Source organism: Corvus hawaiiensis, chromosome 16 (assembly GCF_020740725.1).
Source record: "Corvus hawaiiensis isolate bCorHaw1 chromosome 16, bCorHaw1.pri.cur, whole genome shotgun sequence".
NCBI classification, from domain to species: domain Eukaryota; kingdom Metazoa; phylum Chordata; class Aves; order Passeriformes; family Corvidae; genus Corvus; species Corvus hawaiiensis.
The window spans coordinates 12,528,349-12,549,315 of record NC_063228.1 but is presented as its reverse complement, the minus strand read 5'-3'; the positions used below and the strand labels follow the sequence as shown (position 1 = coordinate 12,549,315).

Genomic DNA, 20,967 nt, shown 5'->3' with positions numbered 1-20,967 from the left:
CCCCCTGCCAATACAACCCTGTAACAAAACATTTCCAGCAGAACCACTCTGCTCACCTTGATTTGGGACAGTGACAGCTGCCTGTGTTTTTCCCTTGCTTTGTGTCTGCTTCCATTCAGGAGGTTTGGTAATTTTAAGGCTTATCCTAGAGCTCTGGGCTATAGAAATATCAACTAGATAGTTTATAACAACGGATATTAACACATTTTTGCTATAAAATGGTTTTCAGAATGGCTCATTCTCACATATTTTCTCATGGAGTAAGTCCCACTTCAAGTACAGAAGCTGGCCTTGTCTATATATTCAGGGACTGTGGGGTTTATATTATATAGTAGTTCCCATTTCAGTTCCTTAACAGAAACATTCTCTATTAGAAATTGTTTCCTTAACACACAGAATCAATAAGTGCTCACATAATCTTTGCTTCACTTAAATTGGGATTTTGCTCAGGTAAGAATTTAATTTCCCAGTGTGAGAGATGTCTGCCCTCTTTTACTGGGTGCACCAAGATCCTTTAGGAGCCAGAGCAGAGGTTCCCATTTGTTTTGTCACTTTGATTTTGCAGTTGCTTGAAATAGTCAGTTAGCTCCTTTTAAGCTCCTGTTTTGAATGACTTTGTGTTATTAGAGGAAATACAGACTGATTATCACTTTCTTGTCCCCTAAACTTAAGCAGACTTAATTGTAGATTTACAGAGTTATATATTGATACTATAGCTATATATTTATATTTTTTTTTTTGTATATGTGCATATATGGTTTTTTCCTTCTTAGGCTAATGAAAAATTCACTGTATTGATGAGCGTTATGTTGTCAGCTGAAGATTAATTCTTGCTTTTTAACAATATTTTATTTTAATTTCTTTTAACTGGCTAAAGGCAGCAAACCAGGATCTTCACTATTTCACTTTCCTGCAAGCCACTGATTGATGCAAGGGATTTTTTCCTTCATGCAGGTACACGTATGTTTGTGTATATATGTATATACATACATGTATATGCAAATTATTCTCTGAATTCATGTCCAAATTGCTAATTTCATATTTTTAAATTGACACAATTGATATTCTATGAAACAGTGCCAAGTTTACACGCACACAAAAATTGAAATATTTGTCTGCATGCTGTGATTCAAGTGAGAGTGGGATTTTTCTGCTCACACTGACAGCTCTTTTCCTCAGACCTCTGTTGCCTCACCTTGAGAAAGTAGCTTGCTTTCAATTTATGCAGAATAAATACTGTGCCTCATGCAGGGAGTACATTGGCACGTGTAGGGGACATTTTTTAATTTGGGCAAAGTGTATAATATATCATACATGTTTGCTAAGTTGTAAGAATTTAAGATCACTTTCTTCAAGAAAAATCTGGACTCTGGAATGGTATCAAGTTTTGTTGGAACTGAGACAAAAGAGAAGTGTGCACAATAATTATTTAGTTCATCTCTGGGCTGCTTTTTAGGTGTTGTGAAGGAAAAAAGCAAGAGGAAATGTAGTTGCAGTCAGAGGTCAATGTAAAGAAGTCCAGGTAAATCAAAACTATTCTACACTGTAAATAATTTACTCCTCTCCCTTTGCCTTGTCCTTTCCCACCTCACCCCTACTTCTTATTTGCCCCACCACTGACTTTTCATACCTTCTTTGCTTCTTTCTAGTGTTGTTAATCCAAGGTAGTTTAACATGTAGAAATGCTCCAGGTGGGAAAATCTGATGGAAGTTTGCAGTGTTTTACAGCCTCTTTATTGCCTCTAAAATTCTGAGAGGCAGGTAAACCATCTAAGACCTCTTGGTGGATCTTGTGCAGGGTGTGCAGGGATTGCTGTCTCAGTCTCAGAGGAGCTGAGATTCCAGCTGAACTTGCACATGTGATCAGGGACCCACCAGTGTCAGTGATGTGCGTCCTTCTGTTTACATGAAACAAATTTGGAATTTACACAGAAAACTAATGGAGTCTCTGGTGTCTCACAGATTTCCTGGGCTTTATCTCCTCTGTATAATTAATGTAACCAAGTGAGTGGATGAGCACTTTTCTGTAGGAGTCAATAGGCAAGGATGTTTGGAAAATGAATGAAGTGCTAAGATTAATTGCAAGGCTGCCTGCCTGAACAGCCTGGTGAGAGACTCAGAAGGAAGTGCCAATGCCATTATATCCAAAAGATTTCTTTATTAAAAGTTGTTCATAATCTCAATAACATTAGATATCAGACTGGACTGAAGATAATGCTTTATTGTTACTGTCCTAGTCTTAACAATTGCAAACTATTAATTGCTGTTTGAGAACAATTCATATGAATATTGATCTCAATCAGCTCAGCTGGATTTTTAGTATTCTTCATAATGATGGCCAATTCCAATAATAATTAGAAAAATGTACTTTCTAAAAGGTACAGGGGTTGACTAGTCAGCAGAATTATTTAAATCAAAGTTTTGTGTGATGTGAACTACTTTTTAGAAAAAAAAAGAAAAACAAAAAATCAGATGGTAACAGGATACAGTTAAGGAATTCTGGGTTTGCTTTGCATTTCTTTAATCATTTTAGAGATCATTGGTCTTTTGAGTCTAGATTTTTTTTTCTGTTTATTTTAACAAAAGTGCTGCTCACCTATAGCTTGCCAATATTTTTAAATAGATTTCCTGAAGGGAAAATATAATACGTGGTGGGTTTTTTTGGGATAAGTTTTAGGAATATTTTGAATCTATTGGTTAATTCTGTCTGCAGACCTCTCTTGTTGTTTTGACTGCCGCTCATGTAACACCTGACAATGTGGATCTAAAATGTGCAGCCAGTCTTGTGAATGGCAGATAGGAACATGGAAGTGCAAGGAGGAAAATCCTGAGTACTCAAAGGAAGGAGCTTGTCAGCAGGTACTGTGTTCAAGTTCAGACAGAGGGGTGTTTTTTTCCTCTACCATTTTAGCATGAAATCAATGGGGAATGCATAATTTTTTAGATGTGTCTGAGATTGCACAACAAATGGTCACCAATGAGACTCTCAGCTGCCACACAATCTGGCACAGATCCTTTCTGCTCCACAGTTCCCAGTTGCATTCAGCCCACTGTTGATGTGATGCCGCTTTTTGGCTCCTTGCCCATCTGTTTTAGTAATTACTGTCATATAGACTGATATTTCTAGACTAGAAACCATGTTGTTGTGGGATAAGCCCATTGGAGTTACCTTTTGTGATGTGTTCAAGCAGCTCACTGACTTCTTACTTTAAACTATAAAATTTGCATCACCATTTCCTGCAACATATAGAGAAGGATACTATGATTTTTGGTGTTTTTTTTGAACACAAGGAGTTATAATGAAATACAATCAGATTTTGATAATGCTTGCTTTTTATCATGGTAATGGTACTTTCACAGTTTTAGCCCTTTCTTATTCTTTTTTAGGATCACAATAAAAAACAGTGTCCTTGAATAAACTATTTGTGTTAATAAGTTTTGGAAGACATAATTTTTCAAGTGTAAAATATACAAAGAAGTGGCTTGCCCTATCCAAAACATCCATTAGCACAACAGGACCATCCAAAATGACATCATTACATATGCCAGCTAAAGCACAAAGATTTCAGGAGGATGAAGAGCAGCTTTATTCTGACAGGAATTGACTAGAATCAAAGGTGAGTTAAAAGAAAGGATCAGACAACATCCTATCACCAACTTAACCCATTAACAGACCCAGGGGCAACGGCAAAGGAGCCAACACAAATATCAGTGGAGTGTGCCAAGGAGCCAGATGCCATCACTGGAAAATCACTTCCTTGGCTTGGCATCTGTGCCTTCAGCCTGTCAGCCACAAAGGGAGAAAAAGCTGGGCAAGCAGCATTGTTTTGGGGGCTGTAGAGAAAGTGCTTCTCTCTCTTCCCTTTGCCTCTCTTCATAGCAAGCCTTGGCCGACTTGCACGGGAAAAGTTGGTAATGAGTGTAGAAAGAACGTGGGCATTTCCATACACACATAAATATTTTATATATTTATATATGTGCATGTGTGTATGTATGCATGTTTATATGGAAATGTGCATATGTGTGCATTTGGGCAGGTTGGTTGGACCAGAACAAGGGAGAGACCAAGGAAGGAGGCAAAAGAAACCAGAGCAAAGTAAAACCAGAACAACACAGGACAGAACTATGAAAATAAGTGTTTGCTTTCCATACACCACAGAGTGCTTATTTTAGTGTTTTTAATAGTGCAACTTCAATAATTTCTCTCACTTTTCCCAAGTCACATCTGCTCAGTAGCCAAATTCTTGATGTGTTCTCTTTGCAATGACATTGCACATAGGCAGGTTCAAAGCATTTGGCAAGTTTAATTTTTAGGATTTAAACCAAATTATTTCATGTGAGTATTGCTATCATTCTGTTACACCAGGATAATATATCTATATATACATCCAAATATTGATTGATTGCTTCTTTTTTAATTTAGAATTCTTATTTTAGTAGGAATAATTTCTAGCCATGCTGCCAGTACTCAGGCTTCTCACAGTGGGCCTAACCAATCAAAAGCATTAAAAAGAGGGTCTGCAATAATTTGAGTGGCCTCCAGTAATGGTGGGGCCACTGGAAATTGCACACAGAACCTAGGAACTGGGAGTCTTTATGGTTAGCCAGTAATTAGCTGTCCATGCATCAAAGGTGTTTTATCCTATGCAAATAGCTGCATGTGTATGGATGGGGTAGGGGGATGAACACTGACACTCGATGGCTTCCACTTCTTCTGTTTTCAAGAGTGAATTTTCAGTAATATGGAAAAATCTGTGTGAAGCAGAGATCTTGTGAACAAAATCTTTTTTTTGTTTTTAAGCAAAAGTAGCACAGTAGTAAATATGAAATAAAACTGCTAATTAATTCTTTAAATATATATTGATCAGAGAGAGGTGAGCTATAGACTTAAAACATGACTTTCCAAAGCTTATAAAAACCTCACAGGATACTGTGTTTATGATTCAGCTGTCAAACATGGCTGGAAAGGCCCAATTTGCGGCAGACAGTAAAGGGTTTTGAGGAACACACGTTCACTCTGCTACCCCATGGACAGAGCAAGGCTTCTTTTTTGTGTGATAGTGCTGCATTCTGAAATGAAACACAGTGGGTAGGAGGACGTTGAAAAGACTTCAGAAGCGATCATCTGTCTTGGAACTAAAGGATTTTTCCATCTTTAAGTTTCAGTATCCTATGTTTGTCATGCATTCAGTACATGCTAAAGCTGTTAGAAAGATACCACTGTCAGAGCATGAGGAATTATGGGTAAGAGCAAAGTTGTGTCTAGAGTTGGTCTGGACAAAAAAGGATTATTGCTCTCTGAGTTCTTATTAAAACGTTCAGGTCTATTTCTTTAGGTTCAGTAATCATTGCTGAGAACAAGAAATAACAATATTTAATCATAAATATCGTTTACTTTTTAGCAGCAACAGCGTTTTAAAATTTTTAATAAATTGTAAATATTTTGACAGGAGGATAGAATTGGCATTGTGCAACTTAGGGTTTTTATGTTATAAGAGATCCACATGCATAGATCTCTATAGTTATTTCAGAGTTAAATCTTTAGGTGCCTTATCCTAGAATAAAGTCTTTATAATTTGGTTTTGAAATTCCAAGCATGTCATGACTGAAATATTTTACCTTGGCAGTATTACCTCTGAGTTCATTCTTTCTTTCTTCATTCTCCTCCTCCTTCTCATAGATGGTCTAAATTTTTTCACTTCACCTTTTTACACTTCGGTGCTTCACAGACTTCACTCCCTAAACCTTGCCACATAAACTCAAAACATTTTTTCCTTTTTTCTTGATTCTTTCGTATATTTTTTTAATTAATTTGTAACATAGGCAGTTGAAGGTTCTGATTATCAGAGGGAGGAGCTGTAACTGAATTTTTAAAGATTTAAAGGCAATATACCGCAGAGGCTTGAATAATTTGACATTTGTTTGGTAGTGGATGAAAGGTAAATGGCTGATTATCCCAACACTCAGTAAAAGACTCAGAGTTTTGATATTGTGGGATCACAGAATGACCCAGGCTGGAGGGGCCCTCTGGAGATTGCTGAATCCATCCACTGCACAAAGCAGGATCAGCTGTAGAAGAAGGTACCTAGGGACCAGGTTTGGGGTATCTCGACAAACTCACAACCAGTATGGAAATACTGCTCCAATGTTTGACAGGTTCCACTCCCAGGAGAGAGGTTCTCTGATATCTAAAAAGGATGTAGTGTTGGTCAGTCTGTGGCATTGCCTCTTCTAATTTGCCTGGCCAGCACTGAGAAGTGTCTGGCTCCATTTTCTTTCCTCTCTCCCTTCAGCAGTTTATGTACATTTGTGAGATCCCTGGAGCCTTTTCTTTCTCTGGTTAAACAGCCCCAGCTGTCTCAGCCTCTCCTGTATGTCCAATCCCCCATTCCCTGATCCATCCTCCTGGTCCTGTGCTGGACTGGCTGCACCCTGTGCATCTCCCTCCTACTGGGGAGCACAGAACCCCACGTGTGGCCCCACCACTGCTGGATGAGAGGCGAAGGATCACATCCCTTGGGATCTGCTCCCCAGGGCCTTCCGGACACATCCTAGTGCTGCACATGTGGTTTGCTGCCAGGGCACGTCGTTATCCCGTGCTCACTTGTCCTCCTGCTCTTCCATGTCCTTTTCCCTAAAACTCCTTCCTGCCCGTTGTTCCCCAGCCTCCTCCCCGGGTGATGTTTTGATCCTTTTCCTTGCCAGACTGCATCACTCTGAGTGCATTTTCAGTATTACTAGTTTTTGGTTTTGTATTGCTTTGAATAATGGATAAAGTCTAATTTTAAGGTTTTTTTCTTCTCCCAACCCCTTGGGAATTTATCACTCCCAGAATGCCCCTGTATTCTGTGAGTAATAAATCTTCCTGGTATTTTGTGATTTGCAGTCATAGGACAAATTATTCAAACACCTTATTACTGTTTCATTAAGCCCCTTTTTATATGCTATATCACAAAGATATTTTGAATTCTAATAGATATTGGTGCTTTATAGTATTCATGTTGTTTAAATGTTTTGTCTTTCCTTTGCTTTTCATTTCTCTCTTACCTGAGAGATACAATATTTTATTATTGATTGTTTGGAAATCAACACATAATTCATATGGCTCAATTGCTGTCACTGATGTACTCAAATTACAGCTATGGCTATTAAAGAAAATTATTAAGATCTCAATGCCTTGAATTTCAGTGACAGTCTGCTGCCTTATGATCCCTTTGAAACCCCAGTACAAAAACTTTAGGTGGTTATCTTTTAATTGTATATGTGAATGAGCTGGAGAAAGGATGAACCAAGCAGGGGTAAAGCTTCTGAGTAATAAAAGAAGTTTTAATGTACTTTAAACTGGGAAAAATGTTAGTGGTCTTTTTTTGGAGTGTGCAGTGCTCTATTTCTGTGGCTGTAGGTTGGAAACAGATTGGATGTCAGACTGATTGTCAGCATTTGTGTTAGCGGCCTTTACATGTGGGTGGTTTCTCAAGTACAGAATTTTGCATTTATTGTAAAAACTAGTAAGGTAATTTTCCTATGGCTGCCTAGGTATGAAAATACATAAGGTGTAATTAATGGGTAATAAGGATTTGGAAACTTACCTTCTGTTTCAAAGGGAAGGGACTCCTGAAACATAGTTCACTATGAGAGGATTTGAACCAACAGACCGAAGATAAAATCTTTGCTATGTCCTGAAAGGATTTGATAGGATAAGTTTAAAGTAACTTCAGATTTTGTCTTTTCTCTCTGTTGCTTCTATAACAATAAATATTAATTACTGTATGCTTGAACAATCATCTACTGAATCAATATATGTGCATTTTTACACCTATTACAAGATGGTGGTGTATAATCTTTGCTGGTTTTATGCTTTTTCATCTACCCTATCATCACACTTTGGAATATGAGTTAATTCAGTTCTGTGTTGTGGCTCACTGGAACATTTTGAGCACCTCATTTCCCACTTCTCAAAGAGAGGAATTCACTAAGTTCTTTTGGGTCAGACGATTAAGAGCTCTGTTTGAGGAGTTCTGTGAAATCTGATTCAAGGAAAACAGTCCAGTTTTCCTGGACTACTTTGGGGTTGTGTTATTCCCTCTGTACTTACTGCTCCATTCTTGGTCATCAAAAGCTCTTTTCACATGAACAGAACAACAACTTGTGAAATGCCTGAGCATCATTTGAAGTCCTGACAAGAGGTGTGGGGCAGCCACCAGCAAACCCCATTCCCCTGTTCCTTAGTGCCAGAAAATCCCTGATACCACACAAACAGCCATGGCTGAATCATTTGATTTGTTCTGTATGTTGAATTAGTTTTGGTTATGCAAATCTTACAATATAATTTGTATTTGTTTACCTACGAATATACTTTAAATCAGAGCCACTTTGCAGGTAGAGGTTTAGTTGATGACAGGCTTTGTTTGTTTTGCTTAAATAGAACATGAAATCATACTTAACTGTAGGTTTATACTACATTAAAAAATGTTGTTATATGGCAAAAGTTTGTTAAATTAGTACAGAGATCATCACAAAAGGAGAAAGATTTGAGCTGGAGCTGTTGATTCTCTGACATTTTGATGGCTTGGTATGTTTAGCTGCTTGGAAGCAAATTAAAAAAGGTTACTGTTGCAGTGGGGATCCTGCAACACGCATATATCAAACCAGGAGTCCCGTGGAAAGGAAATATATATATACGGACAGACAGATTCTTGCTAGCTGTTTCAGAGATGTTTATTTCTCCAGCCGCATGGCCGGAGCTCTGCTGAGGAACTGTTCCAGTCACGGGACCAAGGGTCCTTCTGCCCGCGCAGAGAACACAAACCAACCAATGGGAACGAGGCTGAGCAGGGACAGGGCAGCCCCGCGTCTGCGCCCCCAGGGCCCCCCTCCCAGGGCCACACGGCAGGGGAGGGACCCCAACACCTCACCCGTTTTATTTTAATAAAAGGAGAATGAAAACAACTGGATAAACATAACAAGAACAGTTTCAAAACAAAACAAGCCACCCTCCTGAGTCTTTAAATGTCCAAACAGATTCTCTGGAACATCTTAGGGCTGACAGAAGGGAGACAGAATTCTCTGAGCATGCTTTGTGGGGAAACTGAGGCAGGAGAGGGTTTAACTTCTTCCCTCCCCCTTTTCATCCCCCACTCGGCATTGGAAAGGGATTTTTGGGGAAACAATTGGCAAAAGCATGGTTTTGTGAGGGAAACCATGGATGAAAAAACGGATTGGGAATACACTGGGGGTAATAGGACATAGGGTAAAAGGGAAAGGTGGGATTAGGAAAGGGAAACTGTAGGGGGGGCTTACAATGGAGATACTGTCTAACATGACTACGATTTTTTGCATATATACTGCCTTTTACAGGAACACCATCAGGCCCAGTGACCTGCGATGCTTGTAACCCTTTTCTCCCTAGTACAATATTAAATTCCACCACCTCTCCATCTCCCAAGCTTGGGATGCATTTTTCAGGGTTATTCTTTTTAATAGCAGTTCTATGCACGAATATGTCTTGCTGGTTGTCACACCTTGTTATAAAACCATAATTTTGCTTAACATTATACCATTTTACTATCCCTAAGGTCTTAGTTGCTATGATCTTTTCCTTTTTCCGAGTGGCTGCTGTTTTCTGTCTCGCTGCGTCTTTGCTCTCTCCTTCGGTCGCTCCCGTGTTGGAATTGTCGGGGCTGCTCGTGCCTGCGCGCTCTTCCCGGGGTCGCGTTCGGGGCTGCGCGGGCCGGGCTGGGCCGCGCCGCTCAGTTCTCCGTGCGTCGCCTCCTCTGGTCGCAGCTTCGCTGCCGATGCCGGGCGCTGCACCCACGTCTCGGCCGGGCCCCCGAGCGACGACTCCCCCGCGCCCTGCTCCAGCGCGTGTCTCGGCTGGGCGCGGCTCCGTTCCACCGCCATCGCCGCCAGCCGCTGCCCACGCGCCGCCCCTCTCGGCCGGGCGTTCACGGGGCTCGCTCCACCACGCGCTGCACGCGGCCGTGCGGGTCCCGCCGGGTCCCGCCGCTCCCCGCTCCGCCACCGACACTGCGGCTCGTGTGGCTCCGCCCGCACGCGGGAACTGCCTCGCTGCTGCTCTCAGAGCGCTCGGTGCACGTGGCCTGGGCCGCACGGTCCCTGCGCCACGCTTCCCTTCACCAGGACACAGCTGACATTGCTCAACAGTCTCGGTAACTAAATAATATTCACGAAAATATTCTTCCATCGGCATATATTTTGACTCTAGTATTAACTGTGTCCAAACGGTTTTCCAAAAGCCCTTGGTAATAATTAAATCCCAAGAAACATAGAAAAAGTTCTTAAACAACCATGCCAGGAAGTGTTTCAGTTCTTTTTGAGCTTGAATCAAGCTAAAATTCACAAATCGTTGTTCAAGAATCATTTTAAGTTTAAGATAAATGTCCATATGTGGCTCTGAGAGCCAAGAGTCTTCCCACGGTTCCTCCATAGTTTAGATATGGAATAGCAAAGCAAAACCAAGAAGAGGAATCCAAAGTTTCCAGGGTTTACTCACACAAATCAGTCGCTTAGGGATCGGGGATCGTTCTGCTCACAAATCTCCACCATTTGTTGCAGTGGGGATCCTGCAACACGCATATATCAAACCAGGAGTCCCGTGGAAAGGAAATATATATGGACAGACAGATTCTTGATAGCTGTTTCAGAGATGTTTATTTCTCCAGCCGCATGGCCGGAGCTCTGCCCCGGAACTGTTCCAGTCACGGGACCAAGGGTCCTTCTGCCCGCGCAGGGAACACAAACCAACCAATGGGAACGAGGCTGAGCAGGGGCAGGGCAGCCCCGCGTCTGCGCCCCCAGGGCCCCCCTCCCAGGGCTACACGGCAGGGGAGGGACCCCAACAGGTTACTATGCAAAAGGTTTGATGGCTGTACTCAGAATAGTTGGCTAAACAAGAGAGCAAAAGATAGGAACAAGTGGAAAATTTCAGGCTGAATAAGTATGAAAAGTGTTTCTGCCTTGTTAGATGCAGTGGAGTCTAACAGCAGCTTTTTTGGGCTAATGCTGTAAAAATCCCAATCATAGGAAATCCAGAAAGAGCAGCATTGCCCTGCTCGAGGAGATAAGCTCGGGGAAGCCTGTGTTTTAAAAGTGAGATGAAAGAACAAATTTTGGTGATTATAGAAAAATGTAGGGGGTTTTTTGGCTTTTTTTTTGGTGACCATTTAATTTATAAAATTTGTCTGAAACATGAGGAAATATGTTCTTTTACACATTTATTTTTATGGTGAAGGTTTATATGTATTCATAAAGAAAGAGTACTGAAAAAAATCTTTCAAAAGACAATTTATGTCTTACTGTGGGAAATAACTTCCTCTACTGTTGGCTGTTGTATCAGCTAATTGTGTTCTATAACATAGTTAATTCAGATAAACATTAAAGGTGTTTAAAGATATTTTTGTCTAAATAGTACAAAACTGAGGGTTTTTTCTACTATGTTTCTTTGGCTCCTGCTTTTGTTTAGTTTGACGATCTAGGGAGGTTAAGTTCTCTCAGCCATATCTAGCTCTGTGTGAATTCAGATTGTTTATCAGATAATAGATAACAAAACAAATGTACCAAACAGTATAGAGCTGAAATGACAAAAAATACAGTTGAAATTGAGAGAAATATAGAGACAGGGCAAAATATGAACTAATAAATCCTGCGTGAAAGCATCTAAATACTTAATATTACTTGTGTAAAGCTTTTGTTTTGCCACGAAAGACCTGAAATATAATAGCTCTTTGGTATGTCTAGAATATAAATAATGTGATGACAGCATCATTCTGAAGTTCATGCATGTTTTTAAATTGATTTAATGTTCTCCTATAGTTCTCAATTTTATCCAGATGACTTATTCAGTCACACCAAAAGCACATTACTGAACGTTTTATTTATCATTCTATGAAGCTTAATTCACTTGCAAGTCAGAACTGCACCGTTTTCAGCTGAGCTGCATTTCACACCTGTTTGGAGAAAGAGAAAGATTGAGGTTGTTTTGTGTTTCAGTCTGAGATTTCTGAGGATGTATTTTCTTGAAATAGACTCAACAAAGTAGCAGGCTTCTGCCACAAATCCTGCATGCCACATGCAATTAATGATTAATATTTCCTTTATCAACTGGATTACTGTTTTTAGTATATCCACTTCTCTGATCTATAGGTATCAAGGGAATTTGCTCTGAAATTTTATTCATCTAAACAAAATCTGAAAATAACCTCCAAATTTCTAATGCTTCTGTAACTTTTGTGTTTAAGAGTCAGTTACCTTGCTTTACAAAACATTTTGCTCTTTACATTCATTGACATGAGGAATTCTTTCAGGAATTCAGTAAGTGGGACACTTAGATGACATAGTGAGTGTGTGGGTATTGGCTTGTGAAGAATTCTCCCACTTTTTAATCAGTTCTGGCTTAGAATGTTTTCTTGGAGGTAAATATCCCCAGTAAATCCAGTCAAGGTCCTGCCTGAATAATTAAAATATTTTCTTCACAACTATTTGTTTGAAATAGGATGTTTGTTGTTTGCTTTTTTTCACCATTTCAGAGCATTATGACTAATCTTTGGGTTAATTTTTGAGAATGCAAGGGGCCCACATTTCAGTGGAAGAATAGGTTATCTTTGAGTGTATTTTGTAGTGTTTTGAAACCTTGTATTGCTTGAAGATGAAAGCAAAGAGTAAGATTACATATTTAATGGAAGGATATCACATTTATGAGATCATCTGTACCTGGAGATAACTGCCATTTTTTCTTATGATTTCCTTGCAGCATTATCAGAAGCTGTCATTGACAAACAGATCTTTTTCTCTCCAGTGTCTCTGAATGCAAGTATCAATAACAAACAGCAGCTGTTCACAGCAGAAGCCTCCATGATGTGATCACCACTGAGTGAATTTTAGTGCTGCTACCCCTGAGGTGTGGCCAGGTGACCCTCTCTTGGTTGCCTCCAGCTGGGCTCAAGTGGACTCACCTGTTACTTTATCTCCTTTACCTTATAAAGGATATTTTTGTAATTCCTCTGTAAAGAGTCACTTAAAACCAAATTTTAAGCAAGTTATAAATGGTTTATTTTGTCCTCTCCTCAGCTCCTTGTGTCCCTCCAGTTTCACAGTAAAATAGGCAACTTAAAAAAGTGACTTCCACAAGCAATTAATGTCAGTTTGTATCTCATCTCACTTTTTTTCTTCTTGTGATCACAACCAAGGGTTGAAAGGCCCAGCTTTTAGTAGCATTCTGCAGGAATCACTATTTCACAGCTTACTTTTGGAAAGAAACTCTCATTTTGTTTTTTCAGAATTCCCATTTCCGATGAAGGTAGCGTGGCTTGCCTCACACAGTTGCCAGTTGGAATGTTTTTTCTGCTTCTTAAGTATTAATATCAAATCAAATTTTGGTCTGTGTATCTTGCTCCTGTATTGTTTGACTGAGTGTCATTTATACCCTCTTCAAGAATTTTTTTAAGATTTTGACACTTTTTCACTAGTAAGAATCTATTAATGGAAGATGACCATTTGGAATTTGCTGTGCAAAACCAACTCAAGCTGCAAGCACTGACATGGTGTTCAGCTTGAATTTTTGATTATTTCTTTTCTCCAGTCTCTTTCTATGTCAAGGGGAAAAAAAATGCTGTAGCCTGTACTGAAATACTGTGCCACATGCACATAAAAATATATCATCATTGGCATAACTGCAATTTAGTTGTAAGGATAAAATTCCTATTAGGAATCTACATATCATATTAGCAAAACAGTATCCACCCTGTAGTATATTATTTTGGTAACACGATAGCTGGATTTGAAACGGAATCTAAAGGTCAGAGTTGGCATCATAATGGGAATTAGGTAATCACATTTTCCTTCCTCTCACTGACCTCATCCCTCTCCAGTCCCCACTACAACTGTCTGTGTTGTAGCAAGTGTGGAAACCTTGCTAAAATATGTTTGTGCTACTTAATTTTTTAAACCTCCAGTGAAGAAAGTTTGCAGAGTACATATCAGCTTTTTATGTGGGGGTGGCACTAAACCAATCACACATTTGATTACTTGGGATCAGTAAATTCATTGTGTTAAATGTATCTGTAATTTTCATTTTTCAGATGGTGTCTCTCAGTTATTTAAATTATATTGGCAAATACTACACTTACAATAACAACAGATAAGGACAATAATAAATTAAAATGTTCATTCCCCACAGAAGCCCATTATTCCCTGCATTGCGCTTCCTCACTGCCAGTAGGAAACCTGTGTTTGTAAACTTACTTTGAGAAAGTCACATAGTCATTATTTAACAATAAAGCTACATAAAAATTACGTGTAAGGTTGAGGACTTGAGCACTTGACTTTTTTTTCTTCTGAAACCCAGAAATTCCTTAATTTAAACTACTGTTTTTCTCCAGGCATATGATGTGGACAGTTACTGGCACATAAATTAAAATTACATGGGACATAACTCAAATAAAGCTGGGTTTAGTTTGATTAATAAGATGTGGAAACCAGCATTAACTCATGGTAGTGATAGCACAACTAAAATGTTGTGTGACTAAGCACTGGCACACCTTATGAGGTGATAGCTCCTCACTGAATCCACATTTGGACATAAGTGAGGTGTGATAAGCATTGGCAAGAGAGAGGCATCAGCCCGTGAGACCCACAGCTGGCCAGAGGTGAGCTGCAGTAGTGCAGCTGCCTGTTTTTCACACCACTCAAATAGTGAGGGATTTGCAACACATTTTTAGGTAGTGTCCAGAAATGTGAGATCTATCCTCAAGGTTAAATTGATACATATAAACTCTTTGGAATTAAATTATTGAGTTTATGCCATTTCCCTGTACTTTCTTTTCAAAATGCATGACAGGTAGTATTCTCAAGAGATTCTAGCAGTCTTTAATGAGTGGCCAGAGGAAGATGGGACTTTTTTCATGAACATGACTTTGGCCCTTTAAAATCAGTCTGAATACCTGCTCAAGTTTAACCAACAACTGTTGAATAACTCTCAGAAGTTAATGGTTGAAACCTCATGATTTTGCCTCTTGTGAGCATCTCTCCCATGCCAGTACAGATGGGGCTGTGTGTGCAGGTCCTGCAGGAGGAGCTGATTGCTCTGCCCCTGGCTCACAATTCCCCAGCACTGGCAGAGCTGTATCCAGGCTGTCCCCAGGATTGGACTCCAGTTTCTCTGGCCTGCACAGGGGTTGGTGCCAGGGATGTGGGGCCAGTGGGAGCAGGGCACTGGGGCACAGAGGAGCCTGTTCTCCCTCTGGCTCCCTCCTGCTGGCACTGAAGCTTTGCAGAAGGTAGAAGGAGCAGGGATAAATGCTGGAGAACAAAAAAGAATGAATGAAAACAAAGAACAAAGATTTCTTGTTTTGTGATTCAGTCATTCCAGTGTTGTTTTGCCTATGCATATTCTCAATTGACTGAGGGAAGGTCAAGCTAAGTATGGGAAACTTGTATGGAATAAGAGTCAGGATGTTTAAATTCTCATTACACAGACAAACTTAGTTCTGGTGTTTTGTAGGCTTTGTTATTTAGTTCACAGTCTTAGTCAAGTATTTAATTTACCTTTATTGATATATAAAATCATTTAGGGGTGGGTAATATGAAAAAGTAAAAACAGTAAAAAACTAAAATTTTCTCCAATAATTAGGACTGCGTACAACTCCATTTTGTTGATCAAATTTTTGCTTTCAGCTTGCAAGTAACTGAGATCTAGAGCAACCTCAGAACTGAGCACATACTTCTTCGTGTCTAGTATTTTTCAGTGAAGGTAAAGGCTGGGGAGAACCTATTAACTCAGATTTCTGTGTAAAGTATTAACATTTGCAGTTTGTCTATGACTCCAGGGGTATAAGTTTTCTTTCTATGAATATCATTTGCCATTACAGAGGCCATAGGGTGGGTTTTGCTGTATTGTTTTATCTGTTAGTAATACATCTCATAATTCCCTAACTAACAATGATTTTTCTTAAGCATTGCTTAAAAGCATTTTTGTAGAGAACCTGATATTCATCAACAGGATTAAAATGACTGATGAATTATGCAGCAAGGCTGTCTAGCTCCTTGACTAAGTATTTTATGGCAATTGAATTACTTTGGCAAGATTTAGGTAAATAAGATTGTTAAAAGTTTGCTTGTTTCAAATGTGTTTCTTTCCATATTATTTCAGTCTTGAAAATCATGCTGGCTTTTCATCAATAGGTTCTGAAATATTGAAGTAAGAGCGACGAGCACATGAAAGCACACCTTAGCTTTGTGTCAATATAATTTCTTTGAGGATCAGTGGTGTGTATCAGCTGTAAGTGATTATCCAGTCCTGCCATTGCCCTTCTTGTAGTATTATTTTATTGTAGAAATGATAAAATTAGATACAGTGATGAAATTACAATGTAGTTTAGCTTGAAACGCACCACTAAATTCTTGAGAAAAATGTTCCTGCTACCTTCTCTGCAGCACTGCAGGTGTTTTGTGTTCAGAGAGCCCAGGACTGCATTCACCAAGTGTTCAGGCTTCCACCAGTCTCATGGTAAATGGAGGATGAAACAATGCTACAGATATTTTACTATTTGTTAGTTGTAGTCTAGCTGCTGGGTTTAGTTAGGCTGGCTTTCGTTTTTCTGCTGTTTAGTTTATCTGTGGGATCCTGAAGTTGCCCTGTCTGGAGATTACTGGTGAGTCCTTGCATTTAATTTTGCTCCTGTTATTCCAGTGAAGACAGTTCCAAGATTTGATGTTTTAGCTTTTTGTTGATAGGTAAAATTGCAACACCCCAGCAATGTTTTTTATCAGAATTAGGGAATGTAGTTGTGGTACCAATAATACTGTAAGAATTCAAGATGCAATAGTAAAACTGCTTCTGTAATGCACATAATGTAGCTGATACAGTAAAGTCTGTGCTACAACTTAATAAGGGTTGAGACTGTCTCTGGAGCAGGAAGGAATTTATGTGCACAGGGAGGAAAGGTCTGTGGCTTTGGGGTTCCCTTTCAGGTAAGAGGGTGGCACTAAATGAGATGTGCAACCCTTTGTGTGTAGTTGGGGTGGCTTGTGCTGACTGAGGCCTGATGGAGGCACCTGATGGCAGTTGGGTGGCCTGGTTGAAATTCCCAGTTGATCCCAATCAGTGTCCTCCAGCAGAGCAATCTCCATCACAGCTGGCACCTGCGGTGGGAGGATCCGTGGGGTCATTGCTGAGGCAGCCCTGGTGGGTCAGAGCTGATATAAAGGTTTGGCAGAGTTAGAACTTGTGGTCTGCTGAGTTCAGTTGCAAGGAACAACAGGTATGTTGGTGTTTGATGTGAATAATTCTGCAATTGCAATTTACCTGATTTTAAATGTTGAATTTATTTCTGTAACAATGCACAGGACTTGTACAGATTTGTGCTCTTTATTCAATGTGTTTTATGGATATAGAAGCTGAACTTTAGGAAAGTAAGTTACTTTTAAAGTCTTGGCTTTGTATTGCTTTAAACAACCATTACAAAAGCATGTTACTTGAAGCTTGTCAGTTCTCTGTCCCTTAATTTGAATACTGTATTTGCTAATGAATAAATTCATCTGTTTGATGTATTTTTTCTGCATTTTTTGGGCAGAAATCGAGTGTAAGTTTTGGGGATCTACTGACTATTTGTAGAAACATGGCCAGGGTCTGGCTGAAGAGAAGGGCACATGCTTATCCTGGCTGGCTGTAACTTACCTGTTTGGGCTAATATGAGTAATGTTTCTGCTCCTTTTGTGCTCTCGGGATGTCCATGGAGAAGCCTTTCACAGAAGACAACTTAGGTTTGGTGGGCTGAAGCTACAAAATACTGGGTTGGAGAGTTAAGTTAGGCCAAAATGGGTTCTCTGTGTGTAAGAGCAATTAGACACCATTCTGGACAGGACTGCAAGCCCCAAGACAACAGGCTGCAGGATTTCATATTGTGTTTGAGAATGCGTTTAGCACCATATGTTCAGGCACTTTATAAATATGTGTTCTCTGACCTCACTGATATTCTCTGACTCCAAGAGCTGAATTCCATGTGTCGTTTAGGTTTGCAAAAAAGACCATATTCACGTAAAAGCAATTGTTTAAAATACCCTTTTAGGGTTTTGGGTTTTGTTTTTTTTTTTTTTTTAAGTTTTGGTATTATTCTATGTAGTTTTAATGAATAAATAATACTATTTCTATTAAAGTAAATCATGCTGTATGAATATTGTATTGAGCTATGACAAAGCAAGGGGTAATTTCCTCACAAACATAACAGCTATGAGAGGGTCCAGTCTCAATTTTTATATGGTCAGAATTAAGTCAAAGCCAAATGACTTTGTTTCTTTCAGATTTATATTTTAATTTGAGAGTCACTCCATATATACAAGTTAGAAACTTCAAAACCAATTTAGATGCACAAAAAATAAGTTCAATTTGAAGAGTAATTTATTTTCAATTTTCTGTGACAGTTTCTTTAATTCAAATAGTTGTAGTAATTTTGTGTTTAATTATAGTGTTAAAAATTTGATGTTGCTAAATTTTATCTTGAAATGATTTTAAATTTCCTGAACAAGCTCTAGGTCTTAAAGGAACAGATACAACCACAGTCTCTTAGCAGGAGAACTAGTTTCAATAGGGGTACTATATTCCAAGAACAGCAAAGGGGAAGTGTTATTTGTGTGCATAAAAAACATTCCAAAGCAAATTTTGCTATTTTTTTCTTCCCTTCAAAGTACATGAATATGAATAGATTTGTGGGGAGGAGAGTTTTTGTGAGTATTGAGTGAAAAAGGGGAACTGGTCTCTCTGAGGTTTTGTTACTTAGAATTTGAGGCAAAGATCCTCTCTTTTAAAGAACCCTACACGAAAATCCTTCTACAGCTGGCATAAGCATAGTTGGAATAAACAAGGTTTAAGGCTTTCTTTCTATTTGTGAGGGTGTTTCTGCTTGTCGTGACTGGGAGATTCTTGGAAGTCAGAGGGAAGTTGGCCTGTGTGCAAGTGCTGCTTGTTCTGCTGGTGCTCATGCTGAGGAGCAGCTGTAGCAAACCTGCTTCTCTCGAGTGTGTCCAGCCTATTTCTGGTACAAAACACTGAGCACAACATTTTGTACATTCTGTTGTGCACATGCTTTATTTCCTGGAAATCACTTTGCAGGGGAGGTGAAGGCCCCATCCAAAGTGAAACATTGTTCAATGCTTGAGTAGAGGAGTCTGGGCATAGCTTTGTGACATTGATTATTGAGAAGGGTCTTAGAGAAACTAAGGAATATCAGGTAATCTGTGTGTAAATGTCCAACAAGAGTAGATTTTAATGCTGAGTCTTGGATGGTCTGAACCCTGGAGGATGAGAAACTTGAGCTTTATGCTGAAAGCAGATGTGGTGATAGTGCCAAAAAACAGCAGAGGGGAAAAGAAGAGGGAATTCAGTGTTTCTGGTGTGAATTTTGTTGCATTAAGAAAGGCTAGAGAGGAAGGGTTTACAAGTAGGAGAGGACAAGGATGGCCACCATAACAAGGGAGAGTTGATGAAAGCAAGCAGCTTTGAGAAAATACTGTAAATGAATTTTCAGACTCTAGTTAGTAGCTGAGGAAAAGGAAGACTCAGTAGTGTGGAGTGTGACACCTTATCAATTGAAGTAGGAAAAGATGAAAAAAAAGGCCAATTAGAGTGTGAAGAGAGGAGAGAGCTGATGCTGGACTCGTGAACAGAGAGAGGTTACACTAATGAAACAATTGGAAATGCAGTATGGAAAGGATAGGATCCCTGGAGGATTGAGGGGAAATTGAAGTTAGGAAAAAAAAAAAAGCAACTGCTTCGTTCAAAATTGGTGAATAAACTGGAATAAAAAGAAAGGAGACAATATTTGCTCTGTATATAAAATTGAACTTTCTCACATGGTACTTCTGTTTCTATCTCAAACTAAACAAGCCTTTGTAGGCAGATTTGTATCAGTTTAATATGCAAAACTCCTTCCATGCCAAAGCTTGTTATTCTGCAAGGGTTGGAGAGAGCCAAAATTCCTGTCTAAAAAAAAAAAAAAATATATATATATAGAACCAAACCAACTTTCTCTGCCTAGATTCTGGCACAGGAGTGAGATTGGGTCATGGCATCAGATATCTTTCTTCTGGAATGGGATTTTGGAGAGTGTATAGCTGCTTACCTTAGCCATGGTAGTGCTTCAGTATAAACTGGAGCATAAAGCTGAAAACCTCTCAATTTTAGCTCTCCTGAGTCATATCTTTATCTCTTTGGGTGAAGCTGGGTATTTAACTAGAACCTGTCAGGCTTGGTCATAAGAATTTGAAGCTTCAGTTAAAATTCAGATTGAAAGCCAAAAGAAAGAACTAGAGATGAAGAAGTCATTGAGCTAAATTTGAAAGTGACTTAGCCCATGTTATGGGGTAGGGCCAGAATGATGAGGAGTGTTTTGAGTTTTGCTGGTCGGTGATGATAAACAAAGTCCTTGAGGGAGCTGCACAGGAATCCTTTGCTGCACTGGAGGGATCCTGCACTCTGGGGAGTGGGCAGGCTGTAAGCAAAGGACAGGAGAAGCAGAGATAAGGAGGATTTCTTGGTTCCATACATAAGCATGTTAATATTTAGCTGTTTTACATTAAAATGAGTCCAGCATTGAGAGCCAAGTATGGTGGATCTAGATTCAGTCAGAATATATGAGGGATGGCCAGATGTAGACAGAATAATAAAAGAAGTGATTTCACTGTAGAAGGAAATTGTGCTGATGTCCAGTTAATTTAATTCCTACAGAAAAAAAAATGCAACCTTTACATAATAGCATAATTAATCTATCACTTATTCTCCTTCTGAGATTTGACATCCTTTTAATTTTTAAGAGATTAATAATATTTCATAAAAAACCTTCTTGATCAAGATGTGTTTGTGCTGTCCTACTATGTATTCTTACAATTACATTTGATGGTACTTTGGTTATTTTGACTTTTATTGCTGTCACATGGAAACAAGCTCTAAATTTAGGT

At 39.3% G+C, this 20,967-nt stretch overlaps 1 protein-coding gene across 26 annotated transcripts in view; it reads left to right on the top strand.

Moving 5' to 3' along the window:
* The window catches only part of RBFOX1 (RNA binding fox-1 homolog 1), a 1,119,677-nt gene that overhangs the window by 829,323 nt on the left and 269,387 nt on the right, over positions 1-20,967 (top strand). The window contains exons 1-2 of one of the 26 annotated variants that reach the window (XM_048320449.1): positions 1,457-1,522; positions 2,714-2,859. The exons of the other annotated variants lie outside the window; for them this stretch is intronic. Coding sequence (XP_048176406.1) covers positions 2,770-2,859 — 90 coding nt within the window. The 5' untranslated portion in view covers positions 1,457-1,522; positions 2,714-2,769. Of the gene's footprint in view, positions 1-1,456; positions 1,523-2,713; positions 2,860-20,967 lie in introns of those variants that run through there. 26 annotated transcript variants of the gene reach the window in all.